This window comes from Ostrea edulis, chromosome 4 (genome assembly GCF_947568905.1).
Source record: "Ostrea edulis chromosome 4, xbOstEdul1.1, whole genome shotgun sequence".
NCBI classification, from domain to species: domain Eukaryota; kingdom Metazoa; phylum Mollusca; class Bivalvia; order Ostreida; family Ostreidae; genus Ostrea; species Ostrea edulis.
In genome coordinates, this window is record NC_079167.1 from 56,934,535 (window position 1) to 56,952,316 (window position 17,782).

At 35.0% G+C, this 17,782-nt stretch overlaps 1 protein-coding gene across 1 annotated transcript in view; it reads left to right on the forward strand.

Moving 5' to 3' along the window:
• Nucleotides 1-17,782, forward strand: part of LOC125669990 (dihydropyrimidine dehydrogenase [NADP(+)]-like) — a 31,921-nt gene continuing 14,139 nt past the window's right edge. The window contains exons 1-11 of the mRNA XM_048904871.2: nucleotides 1-243; nucleotides 4,618-4,728; nucleotides 5,609-5,691; nucleotides 6,960-7,047; nucleotides 7,208-7,369; nucleotides 10,267-10,463; nucleotides 10,752-10,833; nucleotides 11,138-11,225; nucleotides 11,601-11,708; nucleotides 13,665-13,834; nucleotides 16,300-16,510. Of these exons, the coding sequence (XP_048760828.1) occupies nucleotides 202-243; nucleotides 4,618-4,728; nucleotides 5,609-5,691; nucleotides 6,960-7,047; nucleotides 7,208-7,369; nucleotides 10,267-10,463; nucleotides 10,752-10,833; nucleotides 11,138-11,225; nucleotides 11,601-11,708; nucleotides 13,665-13,834; nucleotides 16,300-16,510 (1,342 nt within the window). The 5' untranslated portion in view covers nucleotides 1-201. The remainder of the gene's footprint in view (nucleotides 244-4,617; nucleotides 4,729-5,608; nucleotides 5,692-6,959; nucleotides 7,048-7,207; nucleotides 7,370-10,266; nucleotides 10,464-10,751; nucleotides 10,834-11,137; nucleotides 11,226-11,600; nucleotides 11,709-13,664; nucleotides 13,835-16,299; nucleotides 16,511-17,782) is intronic.

The window sequence follows — 17,782 nt, forward strand, 5'->3', positions numbered from 1 at the left end:
GCCTTGAACGTGGAAAACGTAAGTGACCACCTTTTGTGCCGATTTGACCAAGCGACCAAATTAACGAGCTGCGATTTGACCGGGTGTACAAGTGATTTCGTAGTACACGGATGTATTCCCATTGGTCACACCTACACAGTTGGACCAATGAGAACATTTGGCGTCCGTCCATCAACATTATCAGAATCCTAAACCAAGAACATGGAATCTCGGATGGTTAGCAGAGATGTACCAGATATTGAGGTATTGTACCACACATCTTTAAACGTTTTATGAACTAGTCTGATATGAGAGTGTTTGGTTTTTTTTAAACTCTTTTTTGCAAAGTTTTAGAATGCAATAGCTGTTGCATTATCTAGACTGCGGTGAAATTAGGTCAAAATGGTTCATGCACTGCGGAGCACGTAGCCTAGCTCTGCAAAGCAGATTGTAGGCTTTCAAGTTTATTATAAACAAAGACAACCCATTTGGAGATATGAATAATAGTTATAATATAGATCTACGAAATAGTCTAATTTTTAGAAACTTGATGCATTTTATTTAATATGTTGATTGAACCCCCAAAATAAAATTACGTAAGAAAGAAATTTATAAGAATAATTTCTTCATTATGAATATGTTATTGAACAGATCACATTTTAAAACATGATTAGTAAGCCCAGAAATATATAAAACAATGTTGTATGTCGCTGATAAGTCAAACATTGAGATGTGTCAACTGTTGGTGTATATTTCTCTCTTTTCTTTAGGTGTTGGGGGGGAGGGGGGGAGGGTTACACGTTTTTAGCTCACCTGAACTAAAAGCTCAAGTGAGCTTTTCTGATCACCCGTTGTCTGTCTGTCTGTAACTTTTCATGTTCTTCAGAACCACTGGGCCAATTTCAGCCAAACTTGGAAAAGAGCATCCTTGGGCATGGTCCCCCGGAAATTTTTTGAAAAATTAGAATGTTGTAGGAGGCATTTCCCTGAGTTTAGGCATTTAAAGTAATTCCACCCTCCTGTGATGTCATCAGATTTTGCAAAATCAATGATTTATTTAAATTTATGCATGATAGGAACATAAATTTCGTTGGGGTCTTTTCTGATAGGTATTGTAAAAATTCTTGTTTTTTTTTAGTTATTGATGAATAATCAATGATAAGTTTCAAAATATTGAATCTAAGGGCAATAACTCTGTTTTTATTGATTTCTCCATGAAGTCTATTATATGATAGATTTCCTTTATTTTTACAGACATTTTGTATATTTTTGTGAAGATACGTTTCATGAAATTGTTATGAATGCTATTACATCGTCATAACCAGTTTGTATGACATTTTGATAACGCTGTTTAAGGAATATTCCAATTTTCTGACGGAGATATATGATTCTGTTTATGTACGTCTCGCATCTTAAAAAGCGTGATGACCTATGTATTTTATTTGATAATTTGTTAGTTTTAACTCAAATGAATGGAAATAAATACAATTTTTAAACTTGTATCAGATAAAACTGCAAGTATGGAGTTACCTTAAATCTAGCATTAAAATCATTTGTAAAATGTCAGCAAAATGTGTTAATTTACATGTAAGTGACTGGTAACAATTAATTTTTTCTATATTGATAAGGAGATTTTATAGTAATTTTAGCCATGACATGGTTTGGTCTTAGACCTGTGAATGCGTCTTTCTGTTGGTGCGTTACGTAGTAGTGCAATCATTTCCAAATTCTTAATTTCATTTACATTTTTGTAATGAACCAACATTGTCACCAAAAAATCTGTTTTAAAATAAAATATATTGATTATATTTAATTCACACAAATTGTTCTTAAACAGTTCAATGCAATATGTAGAAAAAAGTTAAATCTTAAATTTGAACAAGATTCAACTCCCAATGAATGCTACCTAATGTTGGTTTCTTTGCAAAATGACCCCACAGACCCGTGATTTTCTCCATGCATCACAATACTTTGGTTTTGCATTTAAGAAAATCGGAATCAGAATTACCAAAAACAAAACCGGAACTAATCTTTACAAAGTGAAAACTGCATCTGAAATGTGACCTTCTGTTGTGCTTCATTCATTGTTTTCAACATTGTTGTTCGTACATTTTTTTGATACTATTATGCTCCATGTGGAGCCTTTTGGTGAAATAAAAAAAGTTTCAAGACTTTAAAAGTGCTTCATTGAATTTAATCATGATATAGCATGGCCTTGTTTTGTCTTAACTATAGGAGGAAGCCGGCAATTTTACTCATAGTAAGGGGCGAGAAATCGCTGGATGCCAGCTCTTAATGAGAACCCTGGGGAGGTTCTTTACATGGTTCTTCCTGACATAGTGAAGATTCCAGTTTGTTAAAATCATGGCCATAAAAGTTCAAATTTACATGAAAGCTTCCTAGCATAGAGTAGATCAAAGTTTGTGCAAACCATGGTCCTGGGGCGTAGGATGGGGCCATAGTAGGGGATCAAAGTGTTATATAAAATCTTTAAAAATGTCTTTTGAACTGTGTGTGATCTTGTGACCTTGACCTGGAAATTTGACCTACTTTTAACAAAAATCAGACATTGAATACATCCTGAACTATTTAAAGGGGCATGGACAGATTTGAGCTGTCCATTTTTTATGTTTAAAATGTTTAACTAAAGTATTTCTATTTGAATGTCAGTTGTTGAAGTACATGGGAGATACAGAGCTCACAATTCTTTGTTATGTAAACAAGGCTTAGCATGTGGCATGTTTTTATTTACATGGGCAAAATTTACTAGTAAAAGTTTCTTAAAGCTGATTTTTCAATTTACAAGATAATTCTGCACATAAGTAAATAGATTCTAGTGTTTAGCACCCCTTATTTTGTTTTAAACATGCTATTTTCTAATGAGCAATCTATATGTAAACAAAAACATGGCACAAGCCTTGTTTACATAACAAAGAATTGTGAGTGCTGTACCCAAAAAATGATGTTCAAATTTTGGTTGACCATCAGAAATACTTTAGTTAAGCATTGTTGACAATAGAAATGGAAAAATAAAATTATTTTATTCCCCTCCTGCATCGAAGACAAGCAAGCATTTTCCAGCAAGATAATGCGCATCCACATGCCGCACGGCATACACAAAACACAACATTGAGGTCATGAATTGGCTTGCAAGATGGTCAGATTTGTCACAAATTGAATATGTTTCGGGCTTTCTTGGCCGCCATTTAAGACGACATAGTATGTCAATAACGTAGCGGAACTGACGCTTGCTCTGCAGCACAAGTGGGGCCAGATCGCCATGCTCGAGATCAGAAACCTGATAAGGGCCATAGGACACCATTGTATAGCCATTATTGCTGTAATTGGAGGCCACACAAAAGACTGATACTGATTGTTACTTTCCAATCCATGTCCTTCATCTGTTTAATGTCGCTTTCTGACGTAACGAAACACAATTCTCTATAAACTGTGACATTGTATTGTTACGTTGTGATAATTCACAATTTCAATTATTTAAAAATACACAATTATATGTTTTCCTTGAATATGTATAAATCTTTCAGTTGCTAAACTTATATATTTTGCTCAGTATATCATATTCACTTGAACATGTTGACAGACCTGTACATATTGATGAATATATTGTTCTATTTTTCTGAGGTTGTTGGATCACAGCCAATCAGAAAGCCTGGAATTATTCAATCATATAATGAAAAAAAAAAAGAGATTGATATCAAATGATATGGATCATGATAAATGCAGATACATGTACTTGTATGTGATTTAGGTTTCATCATATTTAACAGTAAAAATTTATTTTATTTCAGTACATCTTAGTTTGCTTGATTTTGTATTCTTTTCAATTTCAATTCATATTTTACAGCTACCTCTCTGCTCAATATTTGATATGTAATAACTGCTGAGGTTCATAAAATCACCATTAGGCCAATTCAACTTAATTGATAGATTATCATCCCCGCCCGCCCCTCAAAAATTGGCCCGCCCCGATTTTTTTTATTTTGTGAAACTTGCGATTTCCAGAAAATTTTCATGTCCAATGGCTCAGGTTTTTTTTACACTTTTTGTTTACATTTTTGGTATAGCAACATGAAAAGCCACATGAAGAATATGGTTTCTTGCATTCTTACGGGCGTAAATCTTGAAGAAGTTTGGTATCTTCTTGTGTTTGAAATTAATCTTAACCTGGAATTCGTCTGTGAAATAAGCATAGATTGATATCCATCTTGCATTAAATGAAGCACTTCTGTTGACAAAAACTCGTTTGTCATTAATATTTTTCTCTAAAAATAAAAAAAATAAAATCCTCCCACCCACCCCATACTTTTTGGTGACCCTGGATGATAATCTACTAATTAAGTTGAATTGGCCTTAGGAAATTAAATAAAAACCACCACCCCATGATAAAAGTATCTACCACAGGAAAAATTACTTGACAACAGGTGATGTTATAAAAATTATTATACCTCAACTTATTTTATTCCTATTTGAGGTTTATATGATAAACTATAGCATCATTGTATATAATGATGAGGAGAGCATATTCCTAGCCTTAGGGCTGTTTGCAATATTCTTAAAATAAATAAAGCATTAAACTAAGATTAAATAAATTAAATTGTATACCTTGATTAAATTTAGAACTTGCTGGCTTTGAATCCTAAAGTGACCAAGTATGCCAACCTTGTATCAAGCACAGAAACCAAGGAGAACAAGAAACACTGGAAGCGCAACTCTGCCAAAGGTTGCTCAGTAAGTATACCAAAGGCTGCTCAGTAAGTATACCAAAGGTTGCTCAGTAAGTATACCAAAGGTTGCTCTGTACGTGTACCAAAGGTTGCTCTGTACATGTACCAAAGGTTGCTCTGTACGTGTACCAAAGGTTGCTCAGTACGTATACCAAAAGTTGCTCAGTACATGTACCAAAGGTTGCTCAGTACATGTACCAAAGGCTGCTCAGTAAGTATACCAAAGGTTGCTCAGTACATGTACCAAAGGTGGCTCAGTGCGTGTACCAAAGGTGGCTCAGTACGTGTACCAAAGGTGGCTCATTATGTATACCAAAGTACTGAAGGCTGCTCAGTAAGTATACCAAAGGCTGCTCAGTACGTGTACCAAAGGTGACTCAGTGCGTATACCAAAGTACTGAAGGCTGCTTGTTATGTATACCAAAGTACCAAGTGGCTCAGTACGTATACCAAAGGCTAATCAGTAAGTATACTAAAGTAGTGAAGGTTGCTCAGTACATATACCAAAGTACCGAAGGTTGCTCAGTATGTATACCAAAGTAACAAAGGTTGCTCAGTACATATACCATAGTACCAAAGGTTGCTCAGCACATATACCAAAGTAATGAAGGCTGCTTGTTATGTATACCAAAGGTTGCTCAATACGTATACCATAGTACCAAAAAGGTTGCTCAGTAAGTATACCAAAGTACCAAAGGTTGCTCAGTAAGAATACCAAAGTACCAAAGGCTGCTTATGATGTTCACCACACTACCAAAGGTGACTTGTTACCAAAGAGTGCCATATGATGATCATGTACAAAAAGTTTCAAGTACCAGTAGGTCCTTATTTTTTCATAACTTGTACTTTTACGTATAATAAAACAAGATATTTTTGTTTGGCAGGACTGTCCGCCTCGAACTAACAATTTTGACGACATCAAACACACTACACTGAGTGAGCGAGGGGCTCTCAGAGAGGCAACCAGGTAATACAAACATTTATTTTGCCTCAAACTAGAATGTCACTCAGATTGGATAAAATGTTTCCTGATCGCCAGCTATATTTCCATAGATGGTCAATAGCGATTTATAGATGGCAGTACAGTGGACGTCTGCCAAAACTTACAATGGATTTGTAAGAAAGAGTAGTGCCTCAGTATAAAACGTATTCAGTTTCAATTCCGTTCCATCCCTGCATGGGTCATCAGAGGTCAGATGGAGAATTTTCTTGGCATTACCAACTATCTTAAGATTACTGCCAGAATTTACCAGTAAATCTAACTCCCTGAAATATTTGTATGTTTTATTTTGGGCAAAGTGGCAATTAAAAGCAATTGATTTTAAAAAGAAGACTAGCACAGATGGTCAACTTGGAGAAAATTTAGTTTTTTCTGCTAGATGGTGGTCTAATGACAAAAATTAGGTTAATTGTACTATTCATGCACTGTAGTTTCCTGTTGTTGAACATTGATAGTGACAGTTATGTACAAAATCCAGTCATATCAAGTACAAGTCAGAATGGGTATGTTTTACTACACTCAATATTGACATAGTGTGTGTTGACAGTGATAAGGTCCTTAACAAAATGCAGGAGTTACAGTATTAGCATTTCCTCACCTGGGGGGTCTTCCCTTTCGGGCTGAAACGATACGCCCCTTCAAGATACGATCCATATTGCAATACTTATGCCATGATTCAATACTTTCAATGCGATACAATTTACAGAAGAAACCAATAATAACATTGAAGGAAAAATTCATTTCCAAGATTTTAAATCATAATTATAAAAGCAAAATGTTTCCAAACTTCTGAACGGTAAGATGTCTGTTGGCTCTGTAGTTTAAACTGATGAAATTCATTATTATTTTTGTCAACCTCAAGGCAAACAACAGTCTGAACATTATCTGATGCTATTTTGTCCGTCATGCAGGTAAAAATGATAAGCACAGGCCAAGCCCGATGTATGTTACAGAACCTGTTTGTAATAAACGTATCGAATCGAAAATCAAGGCATTGAATCGAGCGTTTCTGTTGAACAGTATCGATATTTTGGTGAATCGTTTCAGCCCTACTTCCTGTGCTGTGTGATATATCCCTATAGACTAACTACTCAGTATTCTTGTATTTTGGGAGAATTTGAAAAATAATGATTAAATATATAAGCTGAAAAAGTTACATGAGATAGGGGCTTTGATAATGAATTTTTGACAGATAAAATGCGAAAATTCATCATATTGTATTGTGTATGTTGTAGATGTTTGAAATGTGCAGATGCTCCTTGTCAGAAGAGCTGTCCAACCCAGCTAGATATCAAATCTTTCATCACCAGTATTGCAAACAAGGTCTGTATCTTGTGCATTTTTACAGAGAACTTTGGGAATTCTTTGTTTGTAGAATGGAATAGATTTTCTTTCTGTTGGTTATGCTCATTTCCGTATTATTTTATATGAAAACTGCATTAACATATTCAATACAATAAGCTTTTATGCATTTTTTGTACAGAACTATTACGGTGCTGCAAAGGCAATATTTTCGGACAACCCCCTTGGTTTGACCTGTGGAATGGTCTGTCCAACCTCTGACCTCTGTGTGGGAGGATGTAACTTGTACGCCGCAGAGGAGGGTCCCATTAACATTGGAGGATTGCAGCAGTTTGCTACTGAGGTAAGTACATGCTTAATTAATTCAATTAATTACAAACATGCATAGATGTATAAAAATTCTTGTGACCAAAATTCTAATGTATAAATTGTTTCTACATTCAGAAGAAATCTTAGAATTTCACGAGAATCGGATATGCATTTTTGCCCATGGGGCTCTTCAGATCAAACCAAGGGAGGGGCACACTAATTCAGTGCCTGTGATTCATATGTACATGAAGCATTAGACAATGGACATATGTAGTATATCTTGCATATTTAGAAATTGATATTTTAGACATTTAATGCAGAAGTTCATCAATAGATGAATATGAGAACAAAGAAATGGATATCTTTTTAAGGTTTTATTTTGATTATCATGTGTATAGGTTTAATTTACTGATATGACATAGTTTTGAATATTATTGCAAACGAGATGCATGAAAGTGAAACAGGGAGTATATGCAAATGACATGAGATTTCATATTTTGTATTTTAAATGAACTGATGATTTATCATTGTCCCTTCTCAACAAAGTTGTTGGGGATATACAATACAAAGTATTAAATAATAACAAATTATATTAGTAAAACCGCAATGCAGAAGTGTCATTTTCAGTTTCCTGAATCAATGGACATTTCATTAGTATCATGTTAAAATTTCATTGAATGTACTGTAAAATAGACCATGCAATCACATGACAAAACAAGTTGTGGAATTGCATCAAATAAATAAAAGTTGAAAATTTAGATGAGGTAAGTTAATTGCAGTTCTCATACCTTAGGAAGTTCTATTGGGCCCCTTAGTTCTCGTGATAAAGTTTTGTCTAATAATGAGTATAATCTGCTATACAGTTATGATCACTATATATTTATTGATCACACCATTTCTTTCTGAATTGCACTCATCAGAGAAGTATTGACCCAGCCTTAATGGAGGTCTTATTTGTGCAGTAAGCATCTAAGTTCAAATCCAACTTATATTTCATGTATGATGTTTTCATGCCACCAATGGTACATTCATTTCTTTACGTTTTACATTTCGTCAATTTTTGTTATTTTCCGTAAATACATTTCGCGGGTTTTTGAGCTCATGCACGAGCGCTTTTGCGCTTCGTATATATACTACTACTGGTCAGTGTTCGGGCAGTGCGAGGTTCACTACAAGCAACAAAGATCGCTTTTGTATATCTGTGCCTTATCCTTCCCTCCCACCCAGCCCATTTTCAGTTTTGAATTCATCTGTTTTCATTGGTGATTTTTCAGCTTTGTCGATTTGATGTTTGCTTATTAAAAGCGATCTTGTAACAAATGCAACCAACCTATTCACTTTTTCTGTTTTGTTTTATTATCAAATAGTCAAGAAAATATTTATTTTCGGACGAGGGCACTGAGGGAGAAAATAATTTTTATTAATGTTCTTTGATGAAATATCGAAATGTTTTACAGGGGCAGTATTGCCATTTTCAATCGTATAACAAGTGATTTTCATTTGTCAGTCTGAATACTCTGGATATTGTCCCCATTTTCTTTTCCTGTTATTACATAGAGAAATGCTCCCAATTTCTTCATCAGCTAGATGTTTGCAATTGAATGTTTTTGAGAGTGGAAAATTTTGTGATACTTGGAGTACCCATATCTTCCAAATAACTGATATCAAAGTTACTCATGATTTTATTTTTATATCCCCCTTTGAAAAAGAAGGGGGCATATTGTTTTGTGCACTTGTCAGTTGCATGACAGACATCAAACTTGGTGCACTGGTACATCTTCAGAAGTAGATGACCTATATGTGTAGAAGCCCTTTCAATTTTCCATGTTTCTGAAACATTTCTTGTATTGAAGAAATGACAAAGGGGAAATTTCCTTCCTGTTGTGTACTCATAATTACAATATTTTTGATCAGTGATTAGCAAAAATTATGTCTTGTGAATATATACACAGGCATATCCACATGAAAATGAATGAAGAAATAAAAGTTGCCCTACTGCCCTACACATGTACATGTGTGTCCAGAAAATGTTATCAATATCATAATGTAAAGTTCAGTCTTTCTGACATTTGTCTTGTACTTGCTACAAGATAAAAGTTGGGAATAGGAAGATCCTGGTTGATTTCTTGATCAAAGTTTGTAGGTCAGTGATTAGATATGATAATGTAAACACCATTTTAAGAGCACCATTTCAGATATTAGTATGTTTTTGAAAAGTGTCAGTCCAATGGTTTTGTCCACCAAAATTCAGAAGTGACAGTACATTGCATTATTTGAGCTGATGAATTAATTCAAATGTCCAGCATTTATAAAACTCTTCACACTTGTTAAGTAATAAAAGATGGAAAGAGGAAGATCTCACAGGATTTCTGGGTTAAAACTCCTTAGTAGTCATTGATCATAGCTCTGTTGTGAGAGAATGTCCCACTAGGCAATGCCCTCCTTTGATATCATACCCAAATAGATAAGAAAAATTCAGTGTTCTTTTTCACTAGAGACTGAGCAAAGTGTTTGAATTTGCAGTGCTTAGTTTGAATAGTCGCTTATCATAAATGCTTGCTGACAATACAATGCAGATTGGGTCCATGCAATTTTATTTCCATTTTATCGAAGTTTGATACATGTGTGTGTATTGGGTCTTTTAAAACCAACAAAACTGTTATCATTTTGTAAGCAGAAGCAAACAAAGTCAATAGATTGCATTTTAAAACGTTTACTAACAGAGATTAATGATTCACATATGTAGCTAATATCAATGTAATGAAATAAATGACAATTTTCTTCCTTCAAACTTTCAAATAATGAGAAGAGAGCAAAGGAATTCTTTATAGATAAAATAGGCATTTAGACCTGATCAGAACATTACAAAACAATACAATGCATTTTTATGTGAAAATTGTTAAAAAATATTTCTTTGTGAATTTCACATAGATTTTCAAAGCCATGAAGATCCCCCAGATAAGGGACCCCTCCCTGCCTCCTGCAGAGGAGCTCCCAGACAGCTACAAGGCTAAAGTGGCACTACTTGGCTGTGGACCAGCCAGCATCAGCTGTGCCACATTCCTAGCCAGGCTTGGTTACACAAATCTGACCATATTTGAGAAATACAATTACATTGGAGGACTGAGGTACATGTACATGAATATCTTGTCATATCATCTATGAAAGAAATATTCACACTTGGTTACAATTCCTAGCAAACATCTTCCACAAAGCAAGATTTTGATTTACATTAACATTAGTGAAATTTTAAGATTGATTTTGACGTATCCCAACAGATTCTTCTTTTTTTTTTCCTCAAAAATTTCTTAAAAGAAACAAATTTATATATATATATATCTTTAATGATGGATATTGGTTAGCTTCAGTTTTTCAAATATTGTGATAATGTTGAATTCAATCTCCCCGTTCCACAGTTCTGCAGAGATCCCCCAGTATAGGTTGCCATATAGTGTGGTCGACTTTGAGGTTGAACTTGCCAAAGATCTTGGAGTCAAAGTAAGAGAAACTTATTATATTCATGCACATGATAAAGAAACATACATTAGGGTACCCTGCAATCTAATTATAATCAAACTTCTTAGATATTTGTCATATACTCTACGTAAGAGTATGTGGCACGGATCTAAGAAATCTAATTTAGATTGGGGTACCCTCGCATATTTTGTTCTCATAAGTATCTTGTGATTTCTTTTTAAAATTTCAATCACTGTTGCAAACGAAAAGGAAATCAAATACTTATTAAACATCTTTGCTAATAGCAAGCATAGTGAATTAATAGTATGCTATTCATTCAAATCAGGTGGAGAAAGGGAGATCACTCAGTACATCTGATATCACTGTTCAGAAGTTGAAGAAAGAGGGATATGAGGCTGTATTTTTGGGCATAGGTAAAACAGTTCTACACAAAGCTCAGTTTTAACAACTGTTTCAATATTCACTAATTCTGCTGTGAAAAATAACATTAGCATCACTTGCTATGGAAATAAAATTTCTGAGTTTGAAATGGAAACAAATTTTGTTCAAAAATATGAAAATACTGTAGCTTTAAGAGAATTCAAAACTGTACGTGGTATATTATGAGGTCTTATGTATACAACATGTCAGAAATAATGGATTTCAGTATAGCAAATGAATTAAATTATTATTTTTCTTCTTTATTTGATTTCGACAAAGTCTCAGTCTGAGAAGAAAAAATCTGGATCATGTAACATGAGTTACCAGTTGACTGATGATACTAACGTCATAAACATTTAATTTCACAGGTTTGCCTGACTCAAAGAAGATACCTATATTTGCTGATTTGAAGGAATCGATGGGGTTCTTTACATCAAAAGATTTCCTTCCGAAAGTTTCTGCTGCAAGCAAAGCAGGTATCCTCTCTCTTTCTTGACTTTATAGATTAAATATCTCTAGCCATCAGTGCTTAGATACTCTCTCTCTCTTTTGTTTTTATGCCAGTATTGGGTACAAGAGGAGCAATTATTTACAAGAAATTTATTTTTCTAGTAATCCTGGAATTCGTATTGTGATTTAAAATTTGTGTGCTTAATGGGGCCCATTATTGGTGAATATGATACCTTGTATCTTGTATACCCAAATGATATTAATTAGGGCCCCGCATTGAAAATGTAAAAGGCCCATAGGAATCACATTGTCCGTCCGTCCGTCAACACTCGCTGTGATGCGATAAGTCAAACAGTTTCCATTACATTTTCAAATATTGTACAGAAATGCATTACAAGAGAAAGACGCCTATAAATTTTAGGTTTATATTACTTTGTGTGTATGTATATCTCTTGTGACATGTGGTAAATCAAAGTTTTCATCGTAACAATTTCAAATTTTATACAGAATGAGTTGATCATAAGCTAAATATTCCTGTTAAGTAGAGCCGTGCATTGAAAATGTGGAGGTCCTGTAGCAATTACATTGTCCATCTGTTTCACTTGTGTTGTGACACAATATCTGAATAGTGTTCAACATAACACTTTCATATTTTATACAAAGATAGTGGATGAATAAAGGAAGACACAAATAATTTTTAGGGTCAAAGTCATAATGGTCCTTCAAATGGAAATTTTATGTTACTTTCATTATGACACAGTAAATTGAAATGTTGTCAGCATACGGCATGTAAAACTTTTACATTCTAACACATAGTTTAATTATGGGCCTGTACACTGTATGTGTTTGTCCTTCATCACTTTCGTTGTGACTAGATATCTAACATTTTTCAACAAAAATCTTTCATATTTTTAATGAAGGTACAGTAGTTGATCATCAAAGAAAGCCATCTTTAGATTTTTCATCAGATATGAAAGGTCAAAGTTACAGCAGACCTTCCCACTAAGTTTACTTCACTTTGAACTTTTACAGCGTATATTCTATACTAACGCAGTTGATCCTGCAGTTGAACATTGAAATGAAGATCTGGGAAAGGGACATAATCACTCCTCTCTGTCATAACTATCATTAATTATACCCCCCACAACAAGTTGTGGGGGGGGGGGGGGGGGTATACTGGAATCGGGTTGTCCGTCTGTCTGTCCATCCGTCTGTAGACGCAATGGTTTCCGGGCTCTAAAGCATTATCCTTTCCACCTACCGTCACCATATCATATATATGGACTACCCATGGGATGAAGATGTTCCCTATCGATTTTAAGGTCAAAGGTCAAGCGCACTGGACATCGAAGTAGCAATATGGTTTCCGGGCTCTAAAGCGTTATCCTTTCCACCTACAGTCACCATATCATACATATGGACTACCCATGGGCTGAAGATGTTCCCTATCGATTTTGGGGTCAAAAGGTCAAAGGTCAAGCGCACTGGACATTGAAGTAGCAATATGGTTTCCGGGCTCTAAAGCGTTATCCTTTCCACCTACAGTCACCATATCATAAATATGGACTACCCATGGGATGAAGATGTTCCCTATCGATTTTGGGGTCAAAGGTCACGCGCACTGGACATCGAAGTAGCAATATGGTTTCCATTTAAATTCTTTAACGACTTTTTTCATCGCATGGAGATGCTGTGTTCCTAGAAAATCCATTTCTACCTACAAACGAGAATACCCAAGGTTTGTCATGCCATTTGTTTTTTACACTCAGAAAAGAGGTAGTTTATACCTATTACCAAAACCCTTTGGGAGATTGGGGTAAGCGTGGGGTATTCTTAGTGAGCATTGCTCACAGTACCTCTTGTTAATTCTGTGTACTTAGCACTAGTTCATGTAATACATGAATTAAATGAATTAAGTTCTTGGCAGGGCATTTCCTGTCTGATTCCGTTTTCTAGTCAGCTAGTTCACTTTGGTTTTGTAGGAATGTGCAGCTGTAAGACCAAACTACCACAGTTATCTGGTAAAGTGATAGTACTAGGAGCTGGAGACACTGCATTTGACTGTGCGACCTCAGCCCTGAGATGTGGTGCAAAGAGGGTCTATGTAGTGTTCAGAAAAGGATTCACTAACATCAGAGCTGTTCCGGAAGAGGTAAACTTTTGGGCAATTTTTCAGATTTTCAACCAAAAAAAAGAAAAAGGAAATATTTGTATCTTGTGATTGGTCATTCTAAAAATTACTCTGTTAAACACCAATCTGATATCTATGCACAAATACTCTGAAGTTGATATTAAAAAGATGCTGGAGTTCTTCATTGACAATATCTTCGTAGTCTTTGGTGATCAGGTCTTCTATCAGTCTATTGGAATACTAATGGGCACAAATTATGCTCCTTTGTCTGCTAACCTGTTTTTATATTCTTATGAGGCAGACTTTTTTCAAAAGCTTCTACGTGAGAAGAAAAAATTGCTAGCTGTGATCTTCAACTCGACATTTAGATATATTGACAACGTTTTATCAATTAACAATAATCATTTTCATTCATATGTTGATTCGATATATCCCAGTGAACTCAAAATAAGACACCACAGAATCTTCTACCTCTGCATCAAACTTAGATATTTTATTGATCATAGATGCTAACATCAAACTAACAACTGAACTTTATGACAAACAGGATAATTTCAGCTTCTCCATCATCAACTTCCCACATCTATGTAGTAATATTCCATTATCTCCTGCATATGGTGTTTATGTCTCTCAAATGATTCAATATGCAAGAGCTTGTTCTGTGTATGATAAATTCTTAAATTGAGGCAGGCTACTGACAAATAAGTTGATGTTACAGGGGTTTCAAGATTTTCATTTAAAGTCAGCATTTTGCACATTTTATGGTCGTTATAACAATCTAGTTTGCCAATACAACCTGTTGTTGGGTGAAATGTAGGGGTGTGTATTGCTCAAGATTTTCCGATACGATACAATATTTTCTGATGCGATATCCGATATATTGGATTTTCAATGTACATGTAGTTAAGCATTTTCTGAAGTAAAATATCAAAAATTAAAAAAAATGAAGTGGTTTAATATATTTTATTTCATAACAAAACAAACAATGACAATTAAATTCTGAGGAAACTCCAATGTCACAATGTAAAAGCGAGGATTAAAGTCTGAGGCATTTCTGATGTGTCACAATGTAGCCTAAAAGCGGAATTAAAGTCTGAGAAATCTCCGATGTGTCACAATGTAAAAGCGAGGATTAAAGTCTGAGGAATCTCCGATGTGTCACAATGTAAAAGCGGGGATTAAAGTCTGAGGAATCTCCGATGTGTCACAATGTAAAAGCGAGGATTAAAGTCTGAGGAATCTCCGATGTGTCACAATGTAAAATCAGGGATTAAAATCTGAGGAATCTCCGATGTGTCACAATGTAAAAGCGAGGATTAAAGTCTGAGAAATCTCCGATGTGTCACAATGTAAAAGCGGGGATTAAAGTCTGAGGAATCTCCGATGTGTCACAATGTAAAAGCGAGGATTAAAGTCTGAGGAATCTCCGATGTGTCACAATGTAAAAGCAGGGATTAAAATCTGAGGAATCTCCGATGTGTCACAATGTAAAAGCGAGGATTAAAGTCTGAGAAATCTCCGATGTGTCACAATGTAAAAGCGGGGATTAAAGTCTGAGGAATCTCCGATGTGTCACAATGTAAAAGCGAGGATTAAAGTCTGAGGAATCTCTGATGTGTCACAATGTAAAAGCGGGGATTAAAGTCTGAGGAATCTCCGATGTGTCACAATGTAAAAGCGAGGATTAAAGTCTGAGAAATCTCTGATGTGTCACAATGTAAAAGCGGGGATTAAAGTCTGAGGAATCTCCGATGTGTCACAATGTAAAAGTGGGCATTAAAGTCTGAGGATTTGTGTTCCTGTTAGAAGCCATTTTTAAATTATGAACTTCGATCCCGACTATTAAAAGGGCTATTTTTAATCCGACATTATATCGTATCGTATCGTCGAAACACCGTATCGTATATCGCTGGACAGGCGTATACCGGTACATTTCGATATATCGATATATTGATTCACCCCTAGTCAAATGCTGACTGACATATTTCATGCCTATTGTTAGGCTGTTCTTTATACACTGATTTTGACTACGTATTGCTTCGTTTATCTGATAAAAGATAAAGGGCTCATGGCGGGTGTTACCGGTTGACAGGGATGCTTACTCCTCCTAGACACCTGATCCCACTTCTGGTATATCCAGGGTCTGTCCGTGTATGCCCAACTCTTTAATTTTTTATTCCTTATAGGAGTTATGAGATTGATCACTGTTCGTTATCTTCACCCTTTCTTTTAGATAATTAGCAGGTTTGGGTCAATGTTTGCAATGAAAGAAAATCTCTGTTTTAAATGTTTATACAAACACTTGAAATGTAAATCCTTTACTTCTTTAAGTGAAGAAGTGTAAATTGAATATAAGATGATCAATACCAACATTTATAAATGCTATTGAGTGTTTGATGGATGAAGTAAATACCGATAACATTTCCTAAGAAATGCTAACTATTTGTTGGTTAGTAACTTATGAAATCAGTTGATGACATTCTCAGATGGACCTGGCAAAGGAGGAGAAATGTGAATTCTTGCCCTTCTTGGCTCCCAGAAAGGTGATGTCAAAGAATGGAGTTATCACAGGAATGGAATTTGTCAGGACAGAGCAGGATGATGAAGGAAACTGGACGGAAGATGAGGAAGAAATCATCCGCATAAAAGCCAACTATATCATCTCAGCTTTTGGTTCAGGCCTGACAGAACATGATGGTATGAGATGAAATTTTTACAAAGAGTCGTATGTTATGATAACAGTGGAATGTTTTTAGAAATTTACAGATGTAGATATACCTATTTTCTTTTTAAAAGTGCATGTTAATGATGCTGCAAAATGATCAATTTGAATCTGAGTGTTGTATTACCTTTGAGAGATTTTTTTTGTACATAAACACATTTTTTAATTTGCATGACTCTGGGAAAGATTTTCATTCCCATTTTATGTAAGCATTGTCAAGCTGCATTTGCTATAATTAATGTTCAAAATTCTATTTCCATGGATTTGCAACTGTTTTGATGTATAATATACAGGGCTCTCCATCATCTGAAATTTAAGTGTGGAGGATAATGCATAGATCAGATGTTTAGTATTCACGACATTTTGTTGTGATCAGATCTGTAGTAAACATAACAATAGTAATGAACACATGCACTATTTAGTCATGTAAAAAAAAACTTTTTAAAAAATTGATCTAGATTTCATGTCCTTTCAAATTGTCACAGCTTTTTCAAAAGGAAATTCTTCAGCACCAGGCCCCTGTATATAAAGACAAGTGTAAGAACACTATTTTTTATTTTATGACACTTAATCCTCTCACACAATATGCAAAACATTTATAGAATTGATATACACAGCATTAGAATGGCTGATACATGTAGTTCTGAAGTTGACTCTTACTGATCACTGTATTTTTACACATTTTCCAACTGAATGTAACAAAGCCAAATCTCCTGTTGAAGCCGATACAGTAAACCATGGCTATAGTGAACCTCCAGGGCCAGCTAAAAGTAGTTCGTTATTACCAAACTTCATTATACAGTAAACCATGGCTATAGTGAACCTCCAGGGCCAGCGAAAAACATTTTGTTGTAACCAAACTTCGTTATACAGTAAACCATGGCTATAGCAAACTTCCAGGGCCAGCTAAAAGTAGTTCATTTTAACCAAACTTCTTTATATCCAATATAATTTTCATTCTTTTCCTACCATTATAAATGTGTTCATTATAAGCATGTTATACAACCATATGAAGCAGGGCTGCAACGGGTACCCGAAATAACCGAAAACCGCGGGTCGTGTTGTTCGGGTCGGGTTCGGTTCCATTTTTTCGTATTTTGGTTCGGGTTTGGTTTTTAAAATAGAATCATTATTAGAAATCCGTTTAAATGAAATGTCATCAAAATCCTCGAAGGTGGCAGTATTTTGATCAATTGTTAAATGATGGCATTGTGGACAAAACTGTAATTAATGACAGTATATGTAAG